Source organism: Pseudopipra pipra, chromosome 1 (assembly GCF_036250125.1).
Source record: "Pseudopipra pipra isolate bDixPip1 chromosome 1, bDixPip1.hap1, whole genome shotgun sequence".
NCBI lineage: Eukaryota > Metazoa > Chordata > Aves > Passeriformes > Pipridae > Pseudopipra > Pseudopipra pipra.
This window is the reverse complement of record NC_087549.1, coordinates 70,885,922-70,912,705: the sequence shown is the minus strand read 5'-3', so window position 1 is coordinate 70,912,705 and position 26,784 is coordinate 70,885,922. Positions and strand designations below refer to the sequence as shown.

At 40.0% G+C, this 26,784-nt stretch overlaps 1 protein-coding gene across 16 annotated transcripts in view; it reads left to right on the top strand.

The window, feature by feature from the left end:
• Window positions 1–26,784, top strand: part of IKZF1 (IKAROS family zinc finger 1) — a 109,674-nt gene that overhangs the window by 70,029 nt on the left and 12,861 nt on the right. For 6 of the 16 annotated variants that reach the window (XM_064660580.1, XM_064660712.1, XM_064660613.1 and 3 more), the window contains 5 exons: window positions 14,264–14,317; window positions 16,367–16,426; window positions 18,470–18,730; window positions 24,436–24,603; window positions 26,520–26,645. In XM_064660580.1, the coding sequence (XP_064516650.1) occupies window positions 14,264–14,317; window positions 16,367–16,426; window positions 18,470–18,730; window positions 24,436–24,603; window positions 26,520–26,645 (669 nt within the window). The remainder of the gene's footprint in view (window positions 1–14,263; window positions 14,318–16,366; window positions 16,427–18,469; window positions 18,731–24,435; window positions 24,604–26,519; window positions 26,646–26,784) is intronic. The other 10 variants (XM_064660605.1, XM_064660632.1, XM_064660596.1 and 7 more) reach the window with 3 other exon arrangements.

Below are 26,784 nucleotides of genomic sequence, written 5' to 3'. Positions count from 1 at the left end.
ATTTTCCAGCCAACAGGAGCCATTTATTCCCTGTTCTCTCTTTTACGTGTGTAAATGTACACACATAACATATGTACATACAAATATGTGTCTATCAGCACACATAAAATTATGTGCCTGCAAAAACAAGTTTCTCTATGTTTATGTCTATGTAAAAACCTAAAAACCATCACATATATGCAAAAGAGCATTTATCTTGAAAGCAGAGCTTTTCATTCTTTTTAAGACCTATCAGACATGCACTCTGCAACGTAAACACATGCCATAAAAATATTTTTTTCAAATCTAAAAGAGGAAAAGGTTAGTTCCTGCTAACTTGCCTGTATCCCTATAAGAAACCTAAGTGTAAATTCCATTTGGGAAGTGGGCAGCAGCTGAGGAAGATCTGCTTGTACTCGTTGTGGCTTTTGTAGTCTGCATAAAGCTGCTGGGCCAAGTCAGCTGTGTAGGTAGATGGGGTCATGGTACTAAAAGGACCACCAGGGAGTTCATGAAAATAGGGGAAGACAGGGTAAGGAAAGAGAAACACACACTCCCTCTCAATCCTTCCTGCAGTCATTCTTTGCCAGAGGCAATGCCCTGAAGAAGCTTTCCTGCCTACCTCTGCCAGCTCAGTAGTGGAAGGGTACATGGGCTCCCGAGACCCTCCCCCACACTTCTTAAATGCTATTCCTCCTTGCATTCAGGTGTTTTATTCACTTAATTTCTTGTAGTGTTATTCAGGTAAGGTCTGTAATAGAGAGACAGGGAAACATTGATGAAGTGGTTTTTTCCAGAAGATTCTTTTACAGTCCTGTACCAAATTTAGGATTGCATAATGAAGCTTTGGGGGGATATATGGTCCTCAGAGCAGAGGGGTAGATGGCTGATGTATTGAAATAACCTAACGGAAAATGCAGATATGATATCCTGTATCTCTCCTTTGAGATACAGCTTTCCATTAAAAGTGGGAAAAAAAGTGCATGCCTAACTCAATAAATTTCTTAGAGATGTTTCAGTAACTAACAGAGCTAACAAATACAAAAACATAGTTAAAAGTGCCACTGTAACAGATGTAGTGATGGACCCTTCTGCTCTTCTGTCCCAGAAAGAGACAGTGATATTCAGGGAATCTCCTTATGCACATTGTAGGGAGCTACAGATGAGTGCAAAATACAACCCCTCATGAAGGCCAGGATAGTTGAGCACAATGCAGTCCCTGGCCTTCTTGTGTGGAAACTAGCATTTGCTGTGCAATGGTGGTTTTTTTCACCCCTCTTTTTTACCCTCAGTGAGACAGAGCACAAATGGTTATATTAGTTGCCTACTTCCTGAGAACACAGTGATCCTCACGTTCTGGGCTGCGGGTTGTGCTTTCATGTTCAGGCATAGGATGGGAGTTCATCAGATAGCCATAGGCAGCTCTAGCAAACAGCACATTTGCATCAGCAGAAGCAAATTTCACCAGACTTGCTGGGAAGGTTTGCTGCGGCATGCCACAGTCCTGCACTACTAACAGCCATTGCACATTTATTCGATAAAAAAAGATGACAACAGAAAACAAAACTTTAAACGTTTCTCTTCTACAGACACTTGAGAAGCACCTTACCTTTAAGGTGTAAGCCTGTGGTTCGCATCACCTTTGCTGGGACTCCTTGCTGCAACTCCTTTACCTAAATTTGAGGTAAAGGAATTTGGAGCTGTGGATGAACCATTCTTCATTTGTCCTGGTGTCAAGGAGAGCTCTTAGAACTGCTCTGAGGCAAGAGACAATCCTAGTGTCTAACAGTTTCCAAGAGTCCAAAGGCCTTCAAGTAGAATACTGGGATCACTGGGATTAGAGTGTCTTATGTGCTCAGAAATGCTCAGCCATTATGATTTTGTCTTTTTGTGTTGGACAGGTCAGACTCGAGTTGCTCTCTTCTAAATGAACAAAGCATCCTTCATTAGTCCAATATTTTTGTCCCTGGTTGCTGACCAATTTACCAGGAAAAGGTTGATTTTCTGAAGACCAAGTCTGTACACTTGCTGCAGCCTTGACAAACTTGCCTGGCCACGACCTGACTTAACCTGTATAGCCCAGAAGCTCAAACTGTATTTCTGGATGTGTTTCTAAGTGGTAGAGTTAGCAGGATTTTATTTCCTTTCCTGACTTTGCTGTACTCCACGGTGCAGCATGGCCGCGGCACAGATACCAAAGTTTACCTTTGCTAATAAGAAGAAGCAACTAACGTAGAGCTGCTGTGCATTTTAATGTGGAAGGTTTTTCATGCTTTCCATTTGTCTCACTCTTAGTCCAATTGTGGTGTCTGGATGGTAGTATGAAATTTAGGTGCATGATGAATCCTGGATTGAACAGTGCTGATGGTCTCTCTCTGGCTTGCAGGAGTTGCAGCTTGGTAGTTCATGGGAAAGAAGGTTTCCTAATGTGTAATGGCATGTTAGGGCACATATTTGGGTGTTTCTGTGCTGAGAATCCATCATGTTTGGTGAAAATGCAATGCAGTGTCTTTTCCTTTGGAATATTTGAAAAGTACTTTAAACATATGCTGGGCAGATGCTTTAAAAAGGATTCTTCCAAGTAAAAGGCACTTACACTGTCCAGGGCACACAATTAGGAGCAGAGAGGAAGTTTGACAGAAACTTTGCCTGCTAGACATTTTCAGATATTCCATAAATGCTGAGATAACAGGAAATGCCAACACTGAATAGATCATTAACCCTTATGGGAGGCCAAGTTTTGATCACCCTCTGAATGCCTGACATCAGTTTTCACAGCACAGACCTTGTTCTAGTTGTGTGTAATTGTGTGTCCTCTGTCCATTTTAGCTCTTGCTGTTGGTGTAAGACTGAGAAGGGGATTGAATTAAGCTTTGGGTTTTTCTGCCATCATTTTTTTTCAATTGTTTTGTTGTGGTTTTTTTTAATCTCTGAATTTATGTTGTGGCACAGGTTTCCTGGAAAAGGAACTCTGTTGCTCTAGACACTGCACAAACACCAACAGCATTCCCCAAGGAGTTTACAATCTAATTAAGACTATATATACATAATTGATTAATTAAGCCTTACAAGTCCTAGCCAAGGTAAGTGTGAGGTAGGGCAGAATGAAATGTAATCAATTGTGCTGTGGAATCTAAACCATACATAGTATTCTGGAGACTAGAGAGCAAATATATTTTTCTGATAAGTGCAGCGAAAAAGTCTGTGTGTTCTTCCAGGGTGCAGTGGGATTGGTTTGGTTCAAAGTACTCAGCTTTGTTTTAAAACTCATGTCTTGAAAAATAAGATCGAAAAATATAAAAGAGGTAAATGTAAATAAAGGAAGGATTTGATGATTGTACATGAGGGAATAAAATAAATATTGTCAGCGGATGATTAGATCATTTGGGGAATCAGGAAATTATTGATTTCCTGACTTCTAATTAGTCTAGATTTTAGTACAGAGAAGCAATTCACTGTATCACTTGGAGTTTTGGAAAAAGGGGAGAACTAATTTCCAGCTCTGGGCCTCATTTTTACAGGGAGGAGTCCTGGGTTGTGCAAGTGCAATGAGTGAAATTCCAGCCCAGTGCTGGTGTGACAGAGAAGTGAGTGAGGCTAGTCCTGATAGGCTGAGTAGCTGAGGATAAAGTGGGGAGATAAGCCCAAATGTCGGGGTGTCAAATCCATACTCTTGTCCAGGCTTTTCTTTACGCTGAGATGTTTGTGAAGATTTAAAAAAAACACTGTAGCAATTTGGTTCTGGAGTGACATTTCACATCTCATAACTGAACATGTATGAGAAGCACTATGCAGCTGAACTGGAGATGACAGAGTTTTCAGTTTTAGGTCATTTCCCACATAAAAGGTACAGGCTGAGCCCCTTTCTTCTTTCCTTTCTCAGACTACTGATAACTTATGCCATACTGGCTTCAGTGTGTAGGGAAATTAAAAACTGCTTTGGATATTAAACAGCTTAAGCTTTCTTTTTTCTTGAGGTAGTTGCCTTTGGGATTTTTACATCTCTCTTGGAACAGAATGGTAGCATGGGAAAAGGCCAGCTGAGGAAAAAAATTGTTTCTTTCCTGCTTCTGCATCATGAGTCTGAGGAAGAAAAGTCTACTTTTGACCTTGAGCAATCCTGGATAAGGGAGAACTGGCTGAGGGTTCCAAACATTTGATATCCAGTATTTTATGGGTGTAACCAAAGTTTATTAGGCTGGACAATAATTCTACCTTTGTATAATTCTGGAGGACACATCACAGCCTGTGGGAAGCATTTTCACAAATACCTAAGTGATACAACCTTTTGGACAACTGCTGCTCCATGGTCCCTAGTCACCTTCTGTGGGACACATGCCAGGAAGGTAACCAGTGCATGGACAGATTTCAGCCTTATGTGTTAGAACACTTGAGAGGCATTTACCTGAATATAAGAATCACTCTGACCAGCAAAATGGCTTTTGGGTCCCCCGTTAGAAAAAAAAAAAAAAAAAAAAAAAAAAAAGAAAAAAAGTCTTATCCCTGTTAAAAAAGAATTGAAAAATGTGCAGATAAGGAAGTAAGGGCACATGATGGATTAAGCATCTTTCCCATGGCCACACAGGAAGTCTGTGGCTGAGCTAGGAATTAAACCTAGATTTCCTCAGTCTGCATCCAGTGCCTTATCCCTCTTTGAGGTCATAAAGTTCTGTTTGTTATCAAATTCTCTGTAGGCTGAAGCAGAAGGCTACTCTTTGTGAGACCAAGAATTATTAAAGGATAAGTACTATTCATAATTGGTGAGAAACTGAGAATAGGACTGGATCGAGTATTACCCATTTGTATTCCTATTTAATGTTCTCTTTTTTCCAAGTTTACATCAGCAAAAAATTCCCCTTGTGGTATTGCTCCTTGACCAAACTACTTGTGCCTTTCCTTATGGCTAGGGTTGCAGTGGAGGCAAATGCTTAGCTGTTTCCAACTGTTCTGGTTTAACAGTAAGTAACATTATGACTGGCTTGATAGAAAATTATCCTATTTCTGCCTCTTTTGCTTGACATTTCTCATCTAAAGTCAAATAGAAAAATTGCATCCATTTGCTGTGGAGAACATCCGTATCTAAGTTCTCTCTTGCAGTACTCATTTGATTTGACAAAACATTATTTCTTGACCTTCTTCATGGCTGGTTTTTGTCTTTTGAAATGCTGAACTACATCAAGAGGGGCTCCACTGAAGTGAAAACCAGACCAGAACTAGTAAAGCCAGAAGAAGGCAGGTAATGCCCCTCGAACCTGAAATATACACCAGCCCATCTCTGTACCAGGTAGGATATGGCAACCTAGACAAAACCTTCATAATGGTCATAGTTCCTCTTACAAACATGTACTGGGTATTATACAGTTTGGTCACCCTGCCATCTTTAGAAGAATAATGCAGTGTATAAACTCTGCCCTTGTAAACTAGAGGTATTGGTGCTGTATCTGTAGGGAAGTGGAAGAGCAATCAGAGCTGTGGGGTGGGACATTCAGTGGAGGTCTCAACAGTCATTCCATCTCAAGAACTGTTGCTGTTCGTGAGAGGAAACTGCTAACTCCTTCCTACACATGTAGCGTCACCTCTCCTCTGTCCCACACATTAGTTTCAGCTGAAGAACTAAACACTGATCACGTGGCCCAGAAGATACTTTTTAATTCACAGATAAATGGTAGGGAAAATAGCTGAAACTGTTGATACTCTCAGTGCAAGAGTATTTCAAAGAAAGTGAAGCCTTACTTACCCATTTCTTATCACATACTAACAGCCTCCTTTGTGGGGGAATAGCCACAAATGGTTTTGAGTGTTCTTCCAACAAGATAGCTTTCATGCAGTGATGAAAAATAAATATACCACAGTACACCTTTGTGTAACACTCCTGTCTTCATCTACATGCAGGATTTCACCACTATCTTCCTGAGAAACTACAAAATTCAGTTAGCCACCAGATAAGATAAAAACTGGAGCTTGACTCAAAAGGGGTGCATAACTGTTAGTATTGTGATATTTATAGAGGGTCATTTCTCAAGTTTGTACTTTCTACCCAGCTCTTTATCGGACAAATTCTTGGTGAAAAGTCCCTGAGAAATGGAAGAGTGTAAAAAGCTGGTGTTCTTGAAGAGGTTCATGTTCTGCTTTATATCTCCTTTGCCTTCAAATGGAGAAGAGAAAATTTTTCATGTGAATCTCAAACGCCTTCTGCTCCAGCCAAGTTTCATTCTGAACAAGCGGGACAGAACAGTACATGATCTCAGTGGAAGGACTTCCTAAGCTGTCTGCTTCATCCACTGCCAGCCAGGCAGGATTGCCCAGTTAGGCAATCCCTACTCTGCTTTAGCCAATTTCCTTCTGTACTCTTCCATCACTGTTCTCCACAGCTGCCTCCAGCAAAAAAGACCATTGCCTAATCCGCCTTCTCACCCTGAGGCTAAGCATTTGGAAACCTTTTCTTCATGTTTGACCTCCCTCTTTTCTTTCAGAGAGTTATTTGAGGAGTCCCTTCTCTTGGTTGATATGAAGATAAGGAATGGGCTGGTGGTTAGTTCAGGTTTGGAGGAGTCCAGCTGCACATAGAGCAGGACAGTTTGGTAACTGTCTTAAAGTAGTCAGGAAAGGGAATACACATGAAATGAGTGAAAATCGGACAGGAATAGTAATCTGAAAGATTACTGCAGAGGCAAAAAGGCCAAGTCTCTATATTTTTTTTCTAGTTTTAATTTTTTTTTAAAAAGCCACTAAGTATAATTCCTGGTCTGTGCTTCCCTTTCTGTCACTTCTCCATAATTCTTAGCATTTCAGTTGGGCTTCTGTCTCTTGGCTGCTTCCTCTTTTCCTGCTTTCCTATATTTCATTATTTGCCTTTCTTCCTCTTAGAGTACTTTTACAACAGAGTGAGGAGGATGTGGAAATGTTACAATGTGACACACAAACTGCAGTGTCACAACTGCAGCTCTTTGGCTTCACCTCCAGGAGTGCAAAGAAGCAGGTCAGGGTGGAGAGGCAGGAGTAGGAGGCTGAGTGAAGGAAGGGAGAGATTTAAAAATAGGGAAGAGAAATGGCAAAAAATCAGAAAGTTTCCAGCTCAGTAACTTGAGATAATGGCTTTCCACGTAGTTAAAGATAATCCCAAACTGAACCATCACTGTGTCCTTGAACACAAAGGAGAGATGCAGGTAGTGCCAGTCTAAGGGTCTCCCACAATAGTACTGCGAAAGATGAAATATAGCCATGACACGTTTCTGAACTTGCCTGTAGAGACGTGAAAGCTGAGCAGACTCTACACCTGTATTGTGCACAGTTCATAGCATTGTCCCTTCAAAACAACAAACAAACAAATAATGGAACCTCAAAGGAGAAATTATTCTCAGGGCCCATTTCTGGATGTGAAGTAAACCTTTGGAATGTGACCTGGATAAAAATGAGAAGATGCTGTAGCTTTCTTGAGATATCAGGAAACTGGAAAAAGTCACTCCTGGGAAGTTTGTTCCAGCTACTTCCTAGGACACCCATTACTTAGAGATGAATCTCCTCTCCTCTCTTCTCTTTCTCCCTCTCCCTCTCCCTCTCTTCTCCCTCTCCCTCTCCTTCTTTCTCTCCCCATTTTTTTTTTTTTTGATATCTGAGGTCCCTAGAAGCCTTTCAACTTGATTGATTTAAATTTACATCATAGCAACTGGTATCAGCATTGCTCCAAACTTCTAGGCCATAACAGATGCTAAGGAGATAAACAACTGTGGGTTGGGAGGAAATGGGTAATATGTCCAGACTGCTGTGTGGTAGTGGAAGGAGTTAGAGGAACAGTAGATAAAGGTTTCCTGTTAAGCTGGACAAGGGGGAAGCTGTGATGTTTCTCAGCTATGGCTGCAACTGGACTGAAGTTCACAGCATTTTTGGTGTTTGCTATTTCTCCACTCCTCCCTCCCTCCCCCTGAGAAGCTCAGCTTGTCTTAAAAATCAGAATATTAATAAAAGTCAAGGAGACTTAAGCTCCAAGATAATTTTGATACTTCAGAATTGCTCTCCACTGCCATACAGTTGCTTCCAGCCTGTGGGGTGTTGCAGTGGACCAAGGATTTCATAGTCTCCCTCTGCTGCAGATGGGAAAACAATGGCTGAACCCCCTCTGAGATTTTAAATCAGAATATAGCAATACATGTCCTTTTTGTTATCTGCTTCTCTACTGATCCTCTTACAGGTTGTGTCGAATAGAGTTTGTGAGGAGCTAACAAATGCCTGCCTACACATGCATGCTAAACAGAGGGTGCTCCTGAGGTGACTGGATGTCCAGGATTCAGATATGGAGCTTGAGACAGTGGTCTGATTTCTGAGTGATCAGCATTTTCTGGGGTGATCTATTTTCTTATAATCTAATTTCATTAGCTTCTGAAGTTGGAGAGCCTCAAAATATTAGTTGCTTTTGTAGAAATCTGTTTTAGATTTATGTTAAAGTAATTGGTAGGCATATTGTAATGAGTGGAAGAGTTTAGAGAAATTTCAGCAGTATTTGAACACTAGTTAGACCATATTAGGTTATTCTCTTCTATACCTCATCCAGAAATAGAGGCTTTGATGAAAGAATTTCTGTGGTCTGAGTTATATAGGTTTCTCACATTCATAATAGTCAGTTTTGGGCTCCTTATGATAATTTATTCAAGTGATGCGATTGGAGACCATTCAGTTCAACAACTATTATTTTGAAAGCCTTTTCCCTTGAAGCTCTGCCGGCAACATGTTGACTTGGATGCTTTGTTGATCTATCCATGTTAAGAAAATGGTTGCATTTTGATGTAAGATAGTGAGTGATACCTACCATGGTGATTGTGACTGTCTGAAGATTGTGATCTTGGCTGTGTTTCCAGTGAGTTTCAAACATCAGATTACTCATTCAAGAGAGAGGTAAAGTAATTTTTAAACACCTTTTACACTCACCAGCCTAAGACGTTGCTGAGGAACTGTTCAGAGTTTGAGGAAGCCGCACCCGAGCAGATTGCTATGTTGGTCTTTCTCCTCTGGACGCATAATGATACCTGCACCAGAAACTCAACCAAACTTCAGCTTGGAGTTCTCTTCAGCAGCATAGTTCCTTTCTGGTTTTGGAGATACACTTCAGGACAGGAATAGGGACTCCTAAGTTCAGTAGTTTCAAAACACAGTTGAGGTGTGCTTGCAGAGCAGAGCTAGGAATTTCAGGTAGGATGCTGTTCCTCATATAATATCTTTTATATATTGAAAATTCTTTAATCTGAACCTCTGTCATATTTTTTTTCACATCCTTCGGAGAAACTGAGGTTTTTTTTAATAATCTATCCTTATTTTTGAGTCAGCTTTCGCAGAAAGCTAGTGAAATCTGGATTTTTCTCTTAGCATTGTGTTCAAAGACCCAATACAACACTATTCACTTTGCAGTTGTTTGATGCCTCACAGTAGAGGCATCCAATGTCGGGGGTAACTTCTCATAGCACTAATATGGCTAAGGTTGGATTCTGTTTGGGAAAGGGAATGTGTGCTTGTTTTTCCTGAGGTAAAAACAAGAAAACAGCAAGCATGAAAAATAGTCAAAAATGAAGAAAGACAAGAAGTCTCTTAAAAATGTGTACTAAACTGAGTTTAGATGCATTAGACTTTCAGAATGATCCCGATCTCTGAGTGCTTGAGAGTCTGCCAGCACCGTTTGCCATTTCAACACAAGAGGATTGATTGCCTGAGGGGGACTCCAGGTCTCTGTAGCAAAGCATTGTCTGGATATATGGTGGAAAAGAATAAATTTTGCCTTGAAATCTTTCTCCTCAGGAGCTACCAGGTATATGCACATTGAGAAAATTTCTTTGAGACTTATGTGGAGCAATTTATGCCTCTGCCCCAGAAGTCGTAGATTAGGATTTCCTTTCCCTGGACTATTGAGCACACTATAATCAAGTAAACAGCATTTTATATTGCAAAACCTTGGATAATATTTATACAACACAAAAAGAAAGATCTTCAATAGCATCTAGAAAAATAACTGGGCGCTCAGGGTTAACAGACCTAAAACAGGCTCTGTACCTCAGCATAATTTTCTTTGCACAGTCCTGAGGGAGAACATCTACTTTATCACTCATAAAGTGATGACTATATTTGATATGCTCTAAAATAAACCTTTAAATACTCAATATCCCTGGGTTTTTTCCCCTGTGTCTGATGAGGGGGACACAGAAGACTCTGCTCAGCAATTTGTTGTCAGAGTAGTCAAGATAATAAAATTTTCATAGTGTATTCCCTCTCAAGTGCTGAAATGGCTAAGTTCTTCTCCATTTCCACCTCTCAACTCTTCTTAAAAGAGAAGACTGACAATGTACAGCCTTGGCACGGCATCCAAAGGCACCTTCCCAAACCTAAACACAGCTGCTTTGTCTAATTTTAGATCTACTGACCCTTTGACAGCTGAGGAACTATGGACACCTGTGAAAATGTTGCCCAAGGCATCTTCATGGTACCTAAATGGTCCCTGGAAAAGTCCCTGTGGCTGTTTCACTGATAGCAAAGGCACAGCACATTAGTTGTTAACATGGATGGACTTGCAAGGGCCTGTTCCTGAGCCATTCCAGGGATGAAATTAAAAGACACACAAGCAGCTCACTGAACCGGCACATGTAAAGAGTAAAGTTTGCATGGAAGGGCTAACTTTGCGTTCAGCGCAGGGCAAATGTTGGTGCACTGAAGCAATAGACAAAACAGTTCATCTCCTTGCCTTTCCCCGAACTACACAACCAAGGGCACTTCACTGATCCCAAGTGGTTGTTTTCTTGTGCAGGGTAACAACTGTTGCCTTCAGCTGGTACAGGCCTGACCAATACCATCTTTGCGTGTTCAGATTTCACAGGCTTTTTCTCTTGATCAGGCAAGCTGGAAATTCCCCCTCTAATGACAGTTCACATTAATTATTTGTAATGATCACCTTAAATGTGTTGCTGTTTTTTAATTGAGTTTCTGTATTTTGTTAAGCCCTTTGCTCTTTTTAGGGATTCCCACAGTAATACCCAGGTGAGGACAATTTCCAGCCATGACAGCATGGCTTCATGGAATAGCCTGGCTGTCTCTCCCATCTGTGAGGAGCTTCTTAGGTCTGCCTGTTGAATCTCAACATAGTCATTCCTCTTCTCCAAAACACTATTCTTTGTGCACACGTACCCCCACATCCTTGCAGCTGCCACGTGCAACTGCCTTTAGATAGAATTTTGTTGCATTAGTTGAGGACGGGTTAACACCCATGAATTTAACTAAAGCATGCTTTATGGAAGGATTAGAGAAGGGAGATGCCTTAAAATTTTAGAATATCATATATCTGAGGCTCTGTTGTTCTTGAGTAACTGTTGCTGTGTGGGAAAGAGCATGTCACCATGTTTGTGCCTGTAATGTTGCTGGAGAATGCAGTCTCAGCATGTAAAGCAAGAGTATTCACACAGATATACCTGTGTGAGCTGAGAATGTTTTCATATATGGTAGTGTTTTTACCTCAGTGTTTTCCCTTGTTACTTAAGGTTACTTTGCTTTTTAAAAATTTCATACTAAAGACCCTTCTACTACTTCCTCATCCTTTAATGCCCATGTTAAAAAAATCTGATAGAAGCAGAATAGACAAAGACTGTAAGGATGAGAATTGTCGTTCTTACCATGATTTGTCAGCAAATTTTTCTCTCCAGTGTGAAAATCTTCCCAGCTTACTTCTCAAAGCAGAAAAGTGTCAATAAAGCCTGTTACCAGCAAGTCTGCAGCAGCTCCCTTAGCTTCTCCATCATGCAACCAGTAAAAGATATAGAGAACTTCCAGTAGAGGAACCATGGGTTACACGTACATGTGGAACTTGAAAAACAGGTTTAACATGGCATTTCTTGATAATGCTCTTTCTCTTGCCTTTAAAACTTAGTTTTACTTGTAGTTCAAATGTTGAACATCAAGCAGCCAGGTAGTTATCAGTCCTTGGGAAAAACAACTTGAATCCAGTACAAAATGTACCAGCAAGTAGCACATCAAAGACAAGAAATATGAACTAGATCAGCCCCTTGTCTTGGTTACAAATCGTTTCCTGCTGAAACACAAATTTAGAAAGATATATAAAAGGCACCTAGCTTCAAGTGTATAGGTATGTTTGAGGGCATTACTTGAATCTGTCTTTGAATCTGTCTTTCTGTCTGTACTGGTGCTTTAGAGGATTCCTGCAGGTAACTAACAGGAGGTTACTGGGAGTCTGCACAATGAAGCAGAAGTCACTTTTTGTACCTAGAGAGAACATACTCTGTTGGTTGTTTTGTTCACTTGTTTCCATTCTGAACAGTTCGATCTCATTTCAGCCCCTGGAAAAAAAGGTGTTGATGTGCTTTGCAATGCAGTGAAGCACAGTTCCCTGCTCCTTGCTGCTGAGAACGAGCTGTGCATGCTGATGGGCGCTGGTGCTGGCACACTGGGTGGACACCTCCCCACAGCCAGCAGCAGGGAGAAATAGCAGTCGTGGGTGATGGCATGGGTGGAGCTCCTCACACCAGTTGTCCCATGGGAGATAGCTTATCTGTGCACGCCCGTGTTTCTGGAATAATATACGTTTGATTGAAAGCCAAAATTAGAGTAGGGAAGAAATTGGCTGCCAAGACCTGATTGGCACTTGGAGTCAAAGGAAGCAGCATGGACCCTGCAGGGAGGATCTCCTTATCCGTCAGCACCACTCTGCTCTACCTGCAGGTGTGTCCCAGCAGTTCCCGCTACTAGTCTTCTTCCTGTTATTTTTGTTACCCTTTGAAAAGTCTTTATCTTTCAGCATTTTACACAGAGAGGCACCACAAATGCTTGATTAATAGGGCAATGCAGTGCTATTTGTAGAAAGGAGAGAGCAAAAAAAGTAATTTTAAGAGCACCTCAATGTCTGCTTTTTCTCAAACCAGTTAGTTTGATCAATCCCATCTACGTTCTGTTGTGTCTTTTGAATTATACTGGAAAAGGCTGAAGCCACTGCATAACTATTTATGGTTCCTCTACCCAGACTTTTTGTTGTCCTTTTTCACATCCACATGATTCTTCATCTCCCTTCAGAAGCTCATAAGGGAAAGATACTATTAATGGAAACATAATTTAAGTTAAAGAGTTGGGTTTGTTGTTGTCAAGTCAGGGTGGTGAATAATGACTCCTTAAGTATTCTGTGGACAAACAACTTGCATTTCTGGGAATGGCATCCTCCAGCTGCAGCGCTCTTGGGTGTTGAAAACAGAGCTGATACGACAGTAAATGACCACAATGTAAAAAGGAAGGGGCAGGGTTTGAATTGCAGGTCCATAGCCAAGTGCTACACTTTAGGTACACTGTAACAAACCCGAATAGCTGTTAATGTCTTCTTATATCAGAAATAACAAGTGGAATTGCTGGCAATATTCTGTTTTCTGAGTTTTGTACCTATGTAAACAAGAAGAGATCCTCTCTGCGTTTGTTGACACATGTTAATATGCTGAGGTGAATTATTTTGGCCTGATAAGCTTTTTTTCATCTTATTCTGCCTTTTTAGCAACATTTTCTATCATTTGTTAGAAAGATGGTGCTAAAAGTTTTTTCTCACTGTAACAGTCATAATGTACTGTCCATATCAGTCAGGTATGATTGCTGCTTGAATAGTTAAAGTGCCTTCATGAGAACTCTTGTCGGACTTTAAAGCTACCATTTAAACAAACATCAACTAACATCAACAAAATACTTCTGGCTTGTCAAGTGGGCCATTCAAACAAAAAATTACATGCACCCAAACTATTTGCAGCAACTTGAAGAGAGATCTTTCTCTGCTGTTGGCTACAAAGTACAAGCAAGACATTGCATGGAGCCAAAATCAGGTTATCTGGGTTATTTTAAAAGGAAGGCTAAAGGATAAGTTCTTAAAGGCAGGTATATATGCCACAAGATACAGTTAAGTACCTACTAGGATAAAGGGTCAAACCCCACTGCAAATAAAAGGGAGTAAGGGAACTCTCTATTGTTTAAATGCCACAGAAACTTCAGTGTGATTTCTCTTTCTCTGTTACTCTCTAAATTTCTTTGATAGCCAAGTCTCATGCTTTTTTCTCTTTAAAAATCCCACTGAAGAAGAATATGACTTGGGAGGTGAATGCCCCCTTCCAAATGGAATTTACCCAGATACTTAGACCTATGCTGGTGCAAAAGTCTCACAAAACTGAAAGGATTTCACATCTGAGAGGGAATCCCACAAGCTAGAAGAGAAAGTAAATTGGCAACAGATTGAGAACAAATTACTAATTCTTCACATGCCTCTTTTTTCCAGCTGCCTATTTCTCTGTCCTTCGAAAGCCACCCTCTACGTCCAGTTTTCCAGGAGGTCTGTTTGGTTTCTCCTTTCTCCTCACTATTGACTCTTTCACTCATTGCAAAACACCTCCCTTCCCTCTTCACATTGCTCAGCTCTTTCCGGGGAAGTGTGACTCTGTCTCCTCTCATATCATCCTGCCTTCCTGATTGTCCTAGCCCAAGTCTGGTGTGAAGCCAGCTACGCTGCTCTTCAGTGATAAATTATATCATCTCCCCCCCCCCCCTTTGACATATCACTTTTTTTTTTCTAAGACTTGAATAAACCAACTTTAGCCATAGAATGTAGACCAGTCTTTTTAACATAAATTTCAAATGCTCTTCAGAAAATCCTGAGTGAAGTTTCCAGTAAACATCATAGAGCATAAGAGTATCCTGCTTTTGGGTACTTCTCCACAATCTGGATAGGTGAAAAGGCAGTGGGAGAGAGCTGTCAGTTCAGGGACACCAAAGCACTCCACACTCCTTGCACAGAAAAGTGGGTTTGTGTTAAACTCCCCTGAATTGCAATAATGTGTATAAAGGGAGTAAAATCCAGAGCCTTTTAAGGTCACCTCCAACCAAATTGAAGTAAATTAATTAATGAGTAATTTCTTAATGGTGTTAGAAGAGCCAATGAGAAATTATTACCATGATTTATTATAGAACTAAGTAATGTCTTCATGTGTGTATATAGATGCAGATGTGCAAAGAAATCATTTCTACAAAGACTGTATTGAGTAACTGTTTGAGAAACCTGTGCAAATGCTGAGTATGTTCTTGATCAGTGCATCTGAAAAATATGATTCATGGGTATGTATCACATCTTTGTACCTCCCCACTGTGGCAGGAGAGGGACAGGAATCTATCACGAAAGAAGTAGAAAACACTGTTATTTCCACTATAAGTCCCTAGGAAAAAAAAAAATAAAAAGAAAGTATACTCTGCATTCCCATTTCTTATTCATATTTAATAAAAGTCCTTATTATTTTTATTGAAATTATTTCTCTCTCCTGTTGTGTCTCCTGCATCAGTGGGGCTCACTTCACTAGTTTTCATATAGCAGACATGTTTGCAAGAAGTGTTAAGTTTGAACATGGAGATATTTTGTTTGTTAATTAGACCTGTAAGATTTCTGTGGGGACGCAGGGTGTGTTGGGTGGCCTCACTGTCCATCAGCTCTCACTGGCAAAGTGAACTCTGCACCTGAACCGAGCTCCTGCCATGAGCTGCACTGCCAAATAGATGTGCTTGTAAGGCATCCTGGGTATCCAGCCTGGTCTGCGTGGGGACATTCATTGAGCAGTAGGGCTGCAGCAGTCCAGGGGCACAGCTGCAGAGAGCTTTAGTGAAGATTGACTGGATCAATATCCCTATCATTGCTTATACCAAGTAACGAACTCCATCACTACCTGCATCAGTGTGCCCAATGGCATGTTAATTTGTATGTGGCTGCTCATAATATGCAGGGTATAGTATATTTGTGTAACGACTTTTTTTGTAGATACATTGTGAGGACAAATACAAACAAAAAATATGCCAATATACACAAAAGTATATATATGTAAAATTGCACCCCCTCTTCTTCCATTGCATAAGACCAGCAGGCGTGAGAAGAAAATAATTCAGTTTCACTTTTTATAATAACAGAGACTAGAAACAAGAATGTATAAGAAAGAGCATATTGGCAAAACATAAATTCTGAGGAAGCTGCACTGTGGGGACCTGCATTGACCCTTTTGAGACACATGAGCAAAAGTTTCTCTTGACTTCAGCAGGAATTAATATGCTAGCCAGGGGAATACCCAAGAGGCATACATTTAGAAAACATGATAAAACTTGTTGGCTGCTTTGGAAGAAAAGGGCATTTTCACAAATGGGAATTGTTCTAGACAAGTCAGGATTCCCCCTGCCAGCTGTCCTGCTGCTGTTCTTCCTTCATCCTAAACTACTTGTGTTGCTTCTGTGATGGTAGTTCTGTCTTTCTCCTAGGTATTTATCTGATAGCAATAATGCCATCTTCTTTTATATTTACTGCTAGCAGTACCACAAACCAGCTTCTTGTTTGCCTTCTTTATTGCAGCTGCATACGGGGCGGAAGGCTTTAGGGACTTTCATGCAATAATTCCCAAATCTTTTTCCAGTAAGTATACTGCAAACTCAGCTCACTACAGAGCATTTCCATCTAGTTCCTATTTTTATGACTTTTGTTTGTGTCATTTCACTTCTGAATAATGTACTGCATGTACTACCAAAGAGCTTAAGTAGTCTGATCTTTTGGCTTTGTTCACATGTATTTTGTTTTAACTTAATAGAAAATCTGCTTCAAAAGCCACCTTCTCCAAATCCCTGGCAGGCAAGGAGCTTATAATTGTTTTGCATAAGTATGTGTATTTATTAATTGTTATTATTACATTATATTATTTATTTATTTATTATTATTAAAAGGGAAAAATTGGTGTGTAAATTATGGAAAAATCTTGTAATATGCTCAAGCCAAATAATTCTTTTGCTTCTGTTTGCCATGGTGAAAACAGCAATATGGGGTTGTAGTCCACTAAATTTGCAGAATCACTTCTCTTTAGCCAGTTATGCCATCTTTGTAAATCATTGTTTGGTCATTGATTTTTTTTTTCCATATGGCTACATTATTCCCCTTTTTAGGATATATGTTTTAAGGGAAAACTGCTTATTATGATATGCGCTTATTCTGTCTTGCATATGATTTCTATTAAAAATGCAGTGTCTGAAAAATCATTAAAATGCCTAGATTGGTAGAGGTATCCAGTCAAGCAGTATTCAGAAATGCGAACACCTTTAGGCTTCTGTTTACCAGTAAGATTTTGAGTTAGATACTCTTGTCAGTCACATCCATGCAGTCCTTCTGGGACACATGGGAGGTTGCAGGGTGTATCAGAGAAGAATTTGTCAAACCTGTCCCTTTCAAAGGAATATCAGGGTCTTTAATGCCCTGAGGTAACTATTGCCCATAGCTTATTATTATTACACCACCACTTTTGAATGAGGCTACCATGAAACTGCCATTCCATAGAAGGAAAAGACCTGAACTTTATTGGATAAAACAGACCAGCTTTGGTGTGGGATGGGGTGAAGGAAGAGGTTTTCTGCGGTATGGAAAGTAAGACTTTGGCCAATGAAATGGCCTTTTTCAGCCTAATGAAAAAGTATTTTTTTCACCAAAATTACTAGATCAGAAAAAAACAGAATTAACAGCAAAGATTGCTTTTTTCCTACACAAAACATCATACTGTCCTGTGGAGAGAAGACCAATGAATATTACCATGAACTAGTCTGAATCTTGGCCCTTTTCCTTAAAGTTTGCTGTGTTCATAGCCTCTGTGTTACTACATGTGAGGCTATGACAAATTCACACCCGAATTCTTCTTCTGGCTGCAAGCAACTGTCACTTATGGGATTATAACACAAAGGATTTATCCAATAAAGTCATAACAGTTCCCCCGCCCACCTTTGTTGATTTGACTGGTTATTAATAGTAGCTCATGGCTGTGGAAATCCTCTCCTATTACTCATCAATCCTAATCCTTCTGTCCTAAAACACCATTATCACTCCTCTAATTTCCTGAAGTGCTAGTTCTTGCTCTTAAATTCTTCCTTCCATCTTTCTCTGCCCTGGTTTCTTTATCAGTGTTTGTACTCTTTGCTTTCCCATTGTCCTTGCTTACCCCATAGAATTCCAAATATTTGGATTCAGTACAACACTTGGGATCTTCCCACCAAGCAGAGAATGTTGTATTTTCTGTTCATTTTCATCCATTGTCTTCGATTACTTACTTTCACAATTGTTTCTGACAAACCCCTGTGAAGTGGATTCATTTTAAGTTTCATTCCAGTTAGCCTGAATTGTCAAAATGAAATCTATAAATGCAAAAATCTCAAAGTGACCTAGAGACGAACTTGTAATGTTGTTTGGGTTCCCAGCTACCTGGATGCCTCGTATTTGTTTTACTGATATTCACTGTTCATTGCTACATGTGTTACAAACTCATCACATTGCCCATAGAATTTTAGTTGTGTTCATAGCTTTTGTTGTTCAGATATATTGTACATTCTGTTTAGAAGTTAACTCCTTTCATGTGATTGTTTATTTGCCACAATATTTGTTCTGTAACAAAACTGAGTGGCATCCTGTATTGTTTTTTTTCAGCTGGTAATATTAAAATAGAGACTCATAGTGATGAAGAGAATGGGCGTGCCTGTGAAATGAATGGGGAAGAATGTGCAGAGGATTTACGAATGCTTGATGCTACAGGAGAGAAAATGAATGGCTCACACAATGGCCCAGGCAGCAAGGCTATGTCAGGAGTTGGAGGCATTCGACTTCCTAACGGAAAGCTAAAATGTGATATCTGTGGGATAATTTGCATCGGTCCCAATGTGCTCATGGTTCACAAACGAAGCCACACCGGTAAGGCCTGACATAGTTTTTCCTTTAGTTGACAAGAATTGGCCACATATTAGTAACTAAGACTTATTTTCTGTGTCATGCACATCTTGCCTCTTGTAAGATAATACAGCATTAGTGACTATTTGTAACTCAGTTATTTTGGTACATTCTTTTGGACAGCACAGGAATTGAGACTTCTTCATGGAAGTCCATCTATTGGGCTAGAAATTGTGCTGGTTTTTTGGTTTGAAGCTACAAAAAATCAATTAAAAAAAAAAAAAAGGTAAAGAAGATGTGTAAGTCTTGTTTAATTTCTAAGAAATTTCTAAGAATTGCTGAAGACAAACCCATTTGTTGGGTTTAACTCTGAAATTGACCCAATTGTAATGTTTCCAACAAAGCAACAAAGCTCATTATGGATCAGTGATTATGAAAGTGGCTGGTAAAATACATGTTAAGAGAATGGTATTGGCAGTCATAGTAAAAAAGGGTTTAATTGTGTGTCCAATGTTTCATGGAGTAAAAACAGGTATTGTCACTGGTCAAATCTGCACTAAAGGGTTTCCTCTGACATGCTAAAAGAGACATTAAAAAAAGACATCCATAGGGATGGCTTTTCATTATACAGTGCTGTAAATTTCTTGCCTCAATTTTCTAATTCTGAATAGTCTCAGAGTCCAAAAATGAAGAGGCTGAAACAAATGAAGAAGTAAAGACCAGGGTGAGTCTCACCTTGCCTGATATATAAGCTGTCTAAAAATTAGACTTCTAATCTAAACTCTAATATCATCCATAATCAGATGAGAACTGAACTCTAGTGTTGTACCATACAAGTTACTTTGAAAATAAATAGAGTATTTGGCATTTTTTGCATGAATATTCAAATGAGAGGGAATTTTAAAATATTTTTAAGGTAAGAACAACCTGTTTGATAGTTAGATTCCACTGAAATAATTGTGCCAGTAAACACATGGATACTTTCTTCCTCCACATATCCACAGTCATGCTTAAACAACTTCCCCAGAATTACTAATGCTTGAGATTAGCAGAGCATTTTCAGAGTTTCGTGGAGAGGATCCAGGAAGAGACCCGAGTGTTGTCCATTCCCCCTCCCCCCCCCCCCGCCCAGTGTTACTGTCTTTCATTGTAACTGTGTCTGTTTAAGCTACGGAGGGGTGGGATCTGCTAATGTAACGTGGGTTAGCCACCTTCAGAAGCAGTACTGTTACATTGCCTGCTTCCAAGTACTCTTCACTTCCATGAGAAAAATCCCTCTGTCAGAGAAGAGCAGATAATTATCTTTATTGGAAAAGCCACAGCTAGTTCTCAGAACAGAGGCTGTAGCCTACATCCTAGATACAATAAAGTGCTTGATGGTTGATTGTTTTCCTTTTTTTTTAATTAACTGTTAATATGATCATTTAGAAGTTGATAAAATGTGTATGAAAATTATTTGTTCATTTTTAAAAAGACCCATGGGCTTGAAGGGGACGCTGTATAGTTGAAACAATATGTTGCAACTTAAAATGTACTTAGAGGTAGAAGTCTTCATGCTTGTTTAGGCAGACCGCTTTTTTATTTAAAAAATAATCTCCTGTTGCTGCTTCAGAAGAGCTGGTTTGGGTCCCGAGGGTCCCTGCCAGTGCTTGCACCAGGGCAGAATGCTTTGTGTAAGGATACACCTGACTTTAGGGAGGCAGTAGGCAGAGCTGCCTTTGTTTAAAGCACTCATTGGTACCCAGCAGACTGAAGAATGAGCTGGGCTGCCTGGTCCCTGTGACAGCATCCCCAGGGGCTGCCTTACTGGGTGCCAGGTCTTTTCCCCGGCACAGAAAGTCAGTTGCCCAAACTCCTTGCCTGGCAGAGGGACCTGTGTGCCTGCCAAGAGTGCTCAGGGTGCTGCCACACAAGAACTGTCACTCCAAGACTTCTGCACACTTTGCAGAGCCCTCTCCTTGCCAACAAGACCCTCTTTTAATCAGGGAATGTAGTTCAAGCTTACAGTGGAAGCACCCCACAAGAGGCACTTTGCTCAGGACGACATCCTTCTTTTGCACTTAGTAAAACTAAAGGATGTGGAGTGTTGTTCCTAGGTCCTTCCATGGAAGGAATGCCTTTGCTTTCCCTCCCACCTTGTTCTCAGCTCCTCTCCTGAGCAGCCTCTTTGAGGGAGCTCAGGTAGTTTTCCAGGGGCTGGCAAGGGAGTGGAAGTTTGGAGCTGGTAGTTTAAATTAAAGGGACGTCATGAGGAAACAGTGGTGACTGCTTTTCCTTTCAGCTGCACTGTGAAAATTAAAGTAGAAATGGGATATACTATTACAGACATTTAACTGACTATGCCAAAGCCCATTTCAATACATGCCTGATGAAGGAATAAGCCTCGCAAATGAATTACTTTGCTGCTAATTCACGTAAAACCTGCATATGCCATGAGGTTTTCTTAAATAAATATTTGATAAGTGAACAAAACTCTAGCACACTAAAGTGCCAAAATAAAATGACTGCCTGACCTGATAAAAGGCATAATTACTTTTAATGAATACACCTGCCAAGTGCAGATATGCAGAGCAGCACCTGATATTTCTGCCCCCTCCTGTCTGCAGGCAGCTGTGCAGCACTGGCTGCTTCCTAGCCCCTTACCTGTTGCTCCATCTGCAGAGCAAATCCTCCTCACAGATGCCCAACTCTTCTCACTCCCGTTTCAGTACGTCGATTTTCTCCAGCTTGCCGTTGTCTTGCTTGGTGTTTAGGAAAAAGGAGATCTAGAAAGGAGAAAGGAACTCCCCCTCGGTGGTGCTGATACCTCAGTGTATAGGTTCAGGTTTCACTTGCTCAGTGTGCACTTATGTGTATGTATGTGCATATATGTGTGTGCGTGCATAGGTATATGTGTTGTCTCCTTATATGTACGGTGCTGTAACTTAAGTCACCAGTTACGTCACTTAAATCTTTTTAGTTGGGTGTGAATGTCTTGAATTTATTTAGAAAACTAATGCCCATTGAGGAATGACCATTATAAAAAAAAAAAACGAAAGCAAGCTCTAGAGATCTCTGCAGGTCTCTCAGGTGATTTTGTCGTATTGTTTAAGAAATGAGAAAAATTTCAATTAAGATGATAAATATGCTTCACCGAATAAGTGGTCCAGGGCCTGTGCTCCCACAAAGGCTTGCAAATCACTGCAGTGATTTAAGTTGATTAAATTATTCAATTCAGGGTCCCATTGCAGTTTTTGTTCCTGGGCCCATATTTGTCCATGGTTACACACCATATGGTAAAATCCGCCCAGGATAGGTGTGTGCTCTTCAGAACTGGTGAGAAAATGACACAGAAAGCTCACTTTAAAAAAAAAAAAAAAGAGTCATTATATATTTTTTCTTTCCACCATACCCCATCCTCATTTGAGGGGATGTCACCAGACCCAGTAACCTTCCATCAGTGAATGTCAGCATTCTAGCAGGTCAGGGAGCCTTTGCTGGGCTTACAAGGCAGGCATTCCCCATCCTGGTAGTTGCAGCAAGGACAACCAAGGGCCAGCCAAGATACATGTAACTCTTCAGGGTCTTTCAGTGGTGATGTTGTTTCTCTTGTACAGCAGCATGGGTGCAGGCTCCCTTATATTTGATCCCACTGTAAGTTTTGTAGAAATATTTGGCATGCAGCAGTCTTGTTTTAAATGCTCCATCTGTCTTGTGCACCCAACACAAGGTTTCAGCCTGTAATTGGGAGACCTGTAGTCTAGAGATACATTTCATTCTTACTTTGCTTTGCATTTCATTCCAGGACTACTTTTACAATCTTTGTTTTCTCCTCTTATGCTCCTCTAAATAAAAATAGCAAAAATGAATGCTAGAAAAGCTGTTTAGTAAGAATTAACCATTTCTTCTGAATTTGTGTCCCCCATGATGCACTGACTTCTTCATTACTGTTTCAGCCTGTTTCTGAAAAATACCTTCCATGCTGAGTAACTGCCCCAAAGATTAAGACACAAAGCAGAGAGATACTTACCTGTTTTCTTTTTCCCTAACCACTGCTGTGCATGGCTTATGAAGCACATTGCAAAGTCCTGTAAGGCTGGCATTTTTGTAGGCCACCGCAGCTGAACCAGTTGTGGACACAGTTTACAGCTACTTGATGGACAAAGAAAATGAGCTCATTTGGGTTGACGGGGACTATGCTTTCCTGCTTGAAACTGTTTGACCAGTGAAAATATCATAAAGTGGATTCATTTTACTGTTAGCTGAATGCTAAAGCTGCCAGCCCTGATGACAGGGTTTTCAGATTTTTGGGTTGGGATTGTGCTGCTGTCTAACTGATCTTCAGCTCTTCTGCTGCATTACCCAGAAGTCAGACATGATCACACTGCATATATATTCACATGTATGGACATAAAAGTTGATCCTAGGTGTGCAAAATAATACATGATGGTTAAGTGAGAGAGAAGAAAGAAATAATTTAACTTTTTTTTAATACATATTTTAACTTCAGCTGTGAAATCTTAAATACAATGTTATTGTTATGCAAATAAAATCAAAACTAAAAACAGGTCATCTCTGGGCTGGTTCTAATATGGTTATTGCATTATAATTACTACAGCAGATTAAATTTATGCCTAAGAAAAACAGAATTCAGCAGATGAGTTTCAAAGCCTGGTTTGACTTAGTTGAGGGCTATGGAGAAACAGGCATGCAGAAGCAGTTTCTGTCTGGTATAACTGGAAACATATTTTATTTCCCACTCATTTCAGCAAAGGCTTCATTTGTCTTAAATTAAAAAAAAAACAACCAGAAAGAAAACAAAAAAAGACCCACCACAAACTAATAAATGAGCATATTGATTTTAAACAGCACTAAAAAGCAAACAACAGCCATGTTAATTTTTGCAAAGGCATTGATTCATTTCCTTGATAACAGGCACCAATTTAGAAAAATCAAGGCTGTGTCTCTTTGAGTTTTTCCCCATGTCTGTCCAAAGTGTGGACCATCAGAGCCTATTTGTGCAGCTCCTCTGTTCATACCTTACTTAGAGAAGATTGGGACTTTGGCATGGAAGTACAGGGCTTCCTTTGCACTGTCTTAACTTCTGTGATTTTGCTCTCTCTCTTTCTCTCTTTTCTCTGTCTCTTTCCTGATTTGGCTGCTTAGGGACAGACAGGTAATGGAGAAGAAATTGAAAGGGAAAATACAGGGAAAATGTAAATGAAAAGAAGTTATTATAACTGTTATAATGAAGTGCCTTTCATTTAAATATAAGAATGTAACGCTGAAATGAACTTGTGATCCTGAAATGCATTTTTAATGAGTTTCCTTTTTATTTTGCTGCTTCAGTGGCATATTTTAAAGACCCTTTGAAAAAAGCCACATTAAAAACCCCACCAAATGCCACAACATGCAAAATTGGATATTGGTTTATTCCAAAACTGCTGATCAGGAAGAGTGGCTCTTCAACACAAAATGTTGCAGTCACTTTATTTAAATGAGTTTGAATTTGCATTGTGATGTGCCATTCTGATTTAGAAAAAAAAAATTAGATTTTCAGATCAAATTGACCCAGCCAGTGAAGCATTAAGAAACTGGCAGGTTTAGTCTGAAAGCCTCATGTTATATCAAACCTGCAGCCGGTGGAAGTCACAGAGCAGCAGTGAGAAAACAACTTTCTCACTGAAATCTTTCTCTTGTTACCATGTAAGACTTTTTTGTTCTCATGTATTTTCCTCTTCTCCCCATAGGAGAACGCCCTTTCCAGTGCAATCAGTGCGGAGCCTCCTTTACACAGAAGGGCAACCTTCTGCGCCACATAAAGTTGCACTCAGGTGAAAAGCCCTTCAAGTGTCACCTGTGTAACTACGCTTGCCGTCGCAGGGATGCCCTCACGGGACACCTGAGGACTCACTCAGGTAAGTGAAGGTATGGGACTAACCAGGGGTGCTCATCAGCACCCCTGTTGAGGCAATAAGGGTGGCCACTAAGGTCTTCTCGTCCTGCAGAGGCACGGAGCCCCATCTTGGGGTTAATCAAGCTGTGAGCTGGCCACAGTGTGTTAGCAGCAAAGAAATGACTAAACACATCTTCATGACCCTTCACCAGAAGACCTGTTTTTTTTCCCATACTTCTTGGATGATTCAAAGTTTCTGTATTAGGGTTTCATCTTACAAGACTTATGTGAGTAATCCATTTCATGGAAGTACGAACATGAGTTAGAGCTGATGAACGTTTTAGGGTAAGAGATAATATATAAGTTGAAACACAGTCTGGTAGTCATCCTCAACCTAAGGAGTGAACACAACCTACAGCATTATTTGTTGCACCTTGTTATTACACATACTTTTAAAGAGAAAGAGTGTGGAGAAGGGAGAGGGTGGGAGAAAGAAAGATAATAATCTTCCACAAAATGGGACTATGATGGAGTTTTTTAGTGTCTTGTCTCAACAGTAATATGGATATGAGTAAATATTTTTGAATAGCTGCACTTTTCCATTAACAGGAACCTGTCATTGTTTGACAGAAGCCATAGTCACATACCTTTTGTGAAGTAAAACCAATTTAGCACATTTAAGTGCCTTTAAAAGCAGACTGCAGTCTCATCTAGTTTCCCAAGCTAAGCTGCAAATGCAAATTGTTATTTGGATGGGAGACCTCCAATATACATTGCTGGAATTGACGCTGGTAACGCTACTTGTGAAAGTTGGCTTTGGGACCAAGTTCTGGGTGGCAAAAGGAGAGCTCTCAAAGTGGTGTTTTTGTGCTGCACAAAACTAAGGAAGTTCTTTTCTAGCACACATATTAAATAACATAATAAAATCCTTAGTGTTGATCCCAGCTGTCCAAAATAATTTCCAGTTCTCTGGTTTGGTCCCAGCCTGATTGAGGAAAGCACAGACATAAAACAGTATTTTGCCTCCCTCTCCTTTGCTGTTACTGATTTTCACAGATCCACAGTTTGAGACATAATTCTTCATATATATATATATATATGTATATGAAATTGCACCTAGACACTTTTAGCAAACTGTGAGGATTCTGTAGTTGAAGAGACAGTGCATAAACTGTAGATAGTGATTATTTCCTGCAATTGGTAAATTAACATCAATACATTATAAAAAAAGTTGGATGTCTGAATCTGATTTTCACCTAAGAATTTATAAATAAAATTCAAAAATTAAACTGTACAACCATCTAAAGTTGTTAAATCATGTGTAAGGTGACAGCCTTGTCACATTAAGACAGAAAATTCAAGTCCAAAAGTACACAAAACAGTATTGGTGTGAAATTCCTAGAATTAGCTAGACCTGGATTGGTGTAATACAGAAAAGAAATTTTCATGCCACTTCTCTTGAATTTCCAGAAACAGAAAACATGCAAAATCTAAAATTGTCTTAAAAGGGTTGAGCTGGTTCTCTTTACGTCAGAATTGACATCCAGCCATGGGCAAGTCGCTACCTACACCCCCACTGGCAGTCTCTGTGGGTATAGACAATAAAGCAGATACTTTCAGACCTTTGAAGGTGTCTCCGTTTCTAACTTGTGTAGATGCTGCTTTTAAAGATTTAGTGTTGCAGTCTTTATCTGATGTGGATCATCTAAAATCAGCTTGTAGCACCCACAGAATTGGCCTGTTGATGTAAAGATATATCACTAATTTTCCATTAGTTCTGTTTTTATTTAGATTTTTTTTACACTGATGAAATCCTTCTTCAGTTCACCACAGCATGGCTTTATTTTAGGAGTGGGCTTTTTTCCTGTTGTCATTACCATTTTTAATACGCCGTTGAATACCTCATCTGAATCTCATAATTGATTGTGTTTCCTCCAGTTGGCAAACCCCATAAGTGTGGATACTGTGGTCGCAGTTATAAGCAGCGCAGCTCTTTGGAAGAACATAAAGAACGCTGCCATAACTACCTGCAAACGATGAATCTCTCGAGCAGCATTTATCCAGGTAATAACTGTGTCCATCTGGGGAATAACGCTCTCCTGTCACGAGTGCAGAAAAAGGAGTGCAAAAGGAACAGTAATACCATTTGTGGCAACTTTGGCATTGTGGAGGCACACCCCCCCAATACATCTGGATTTATTCT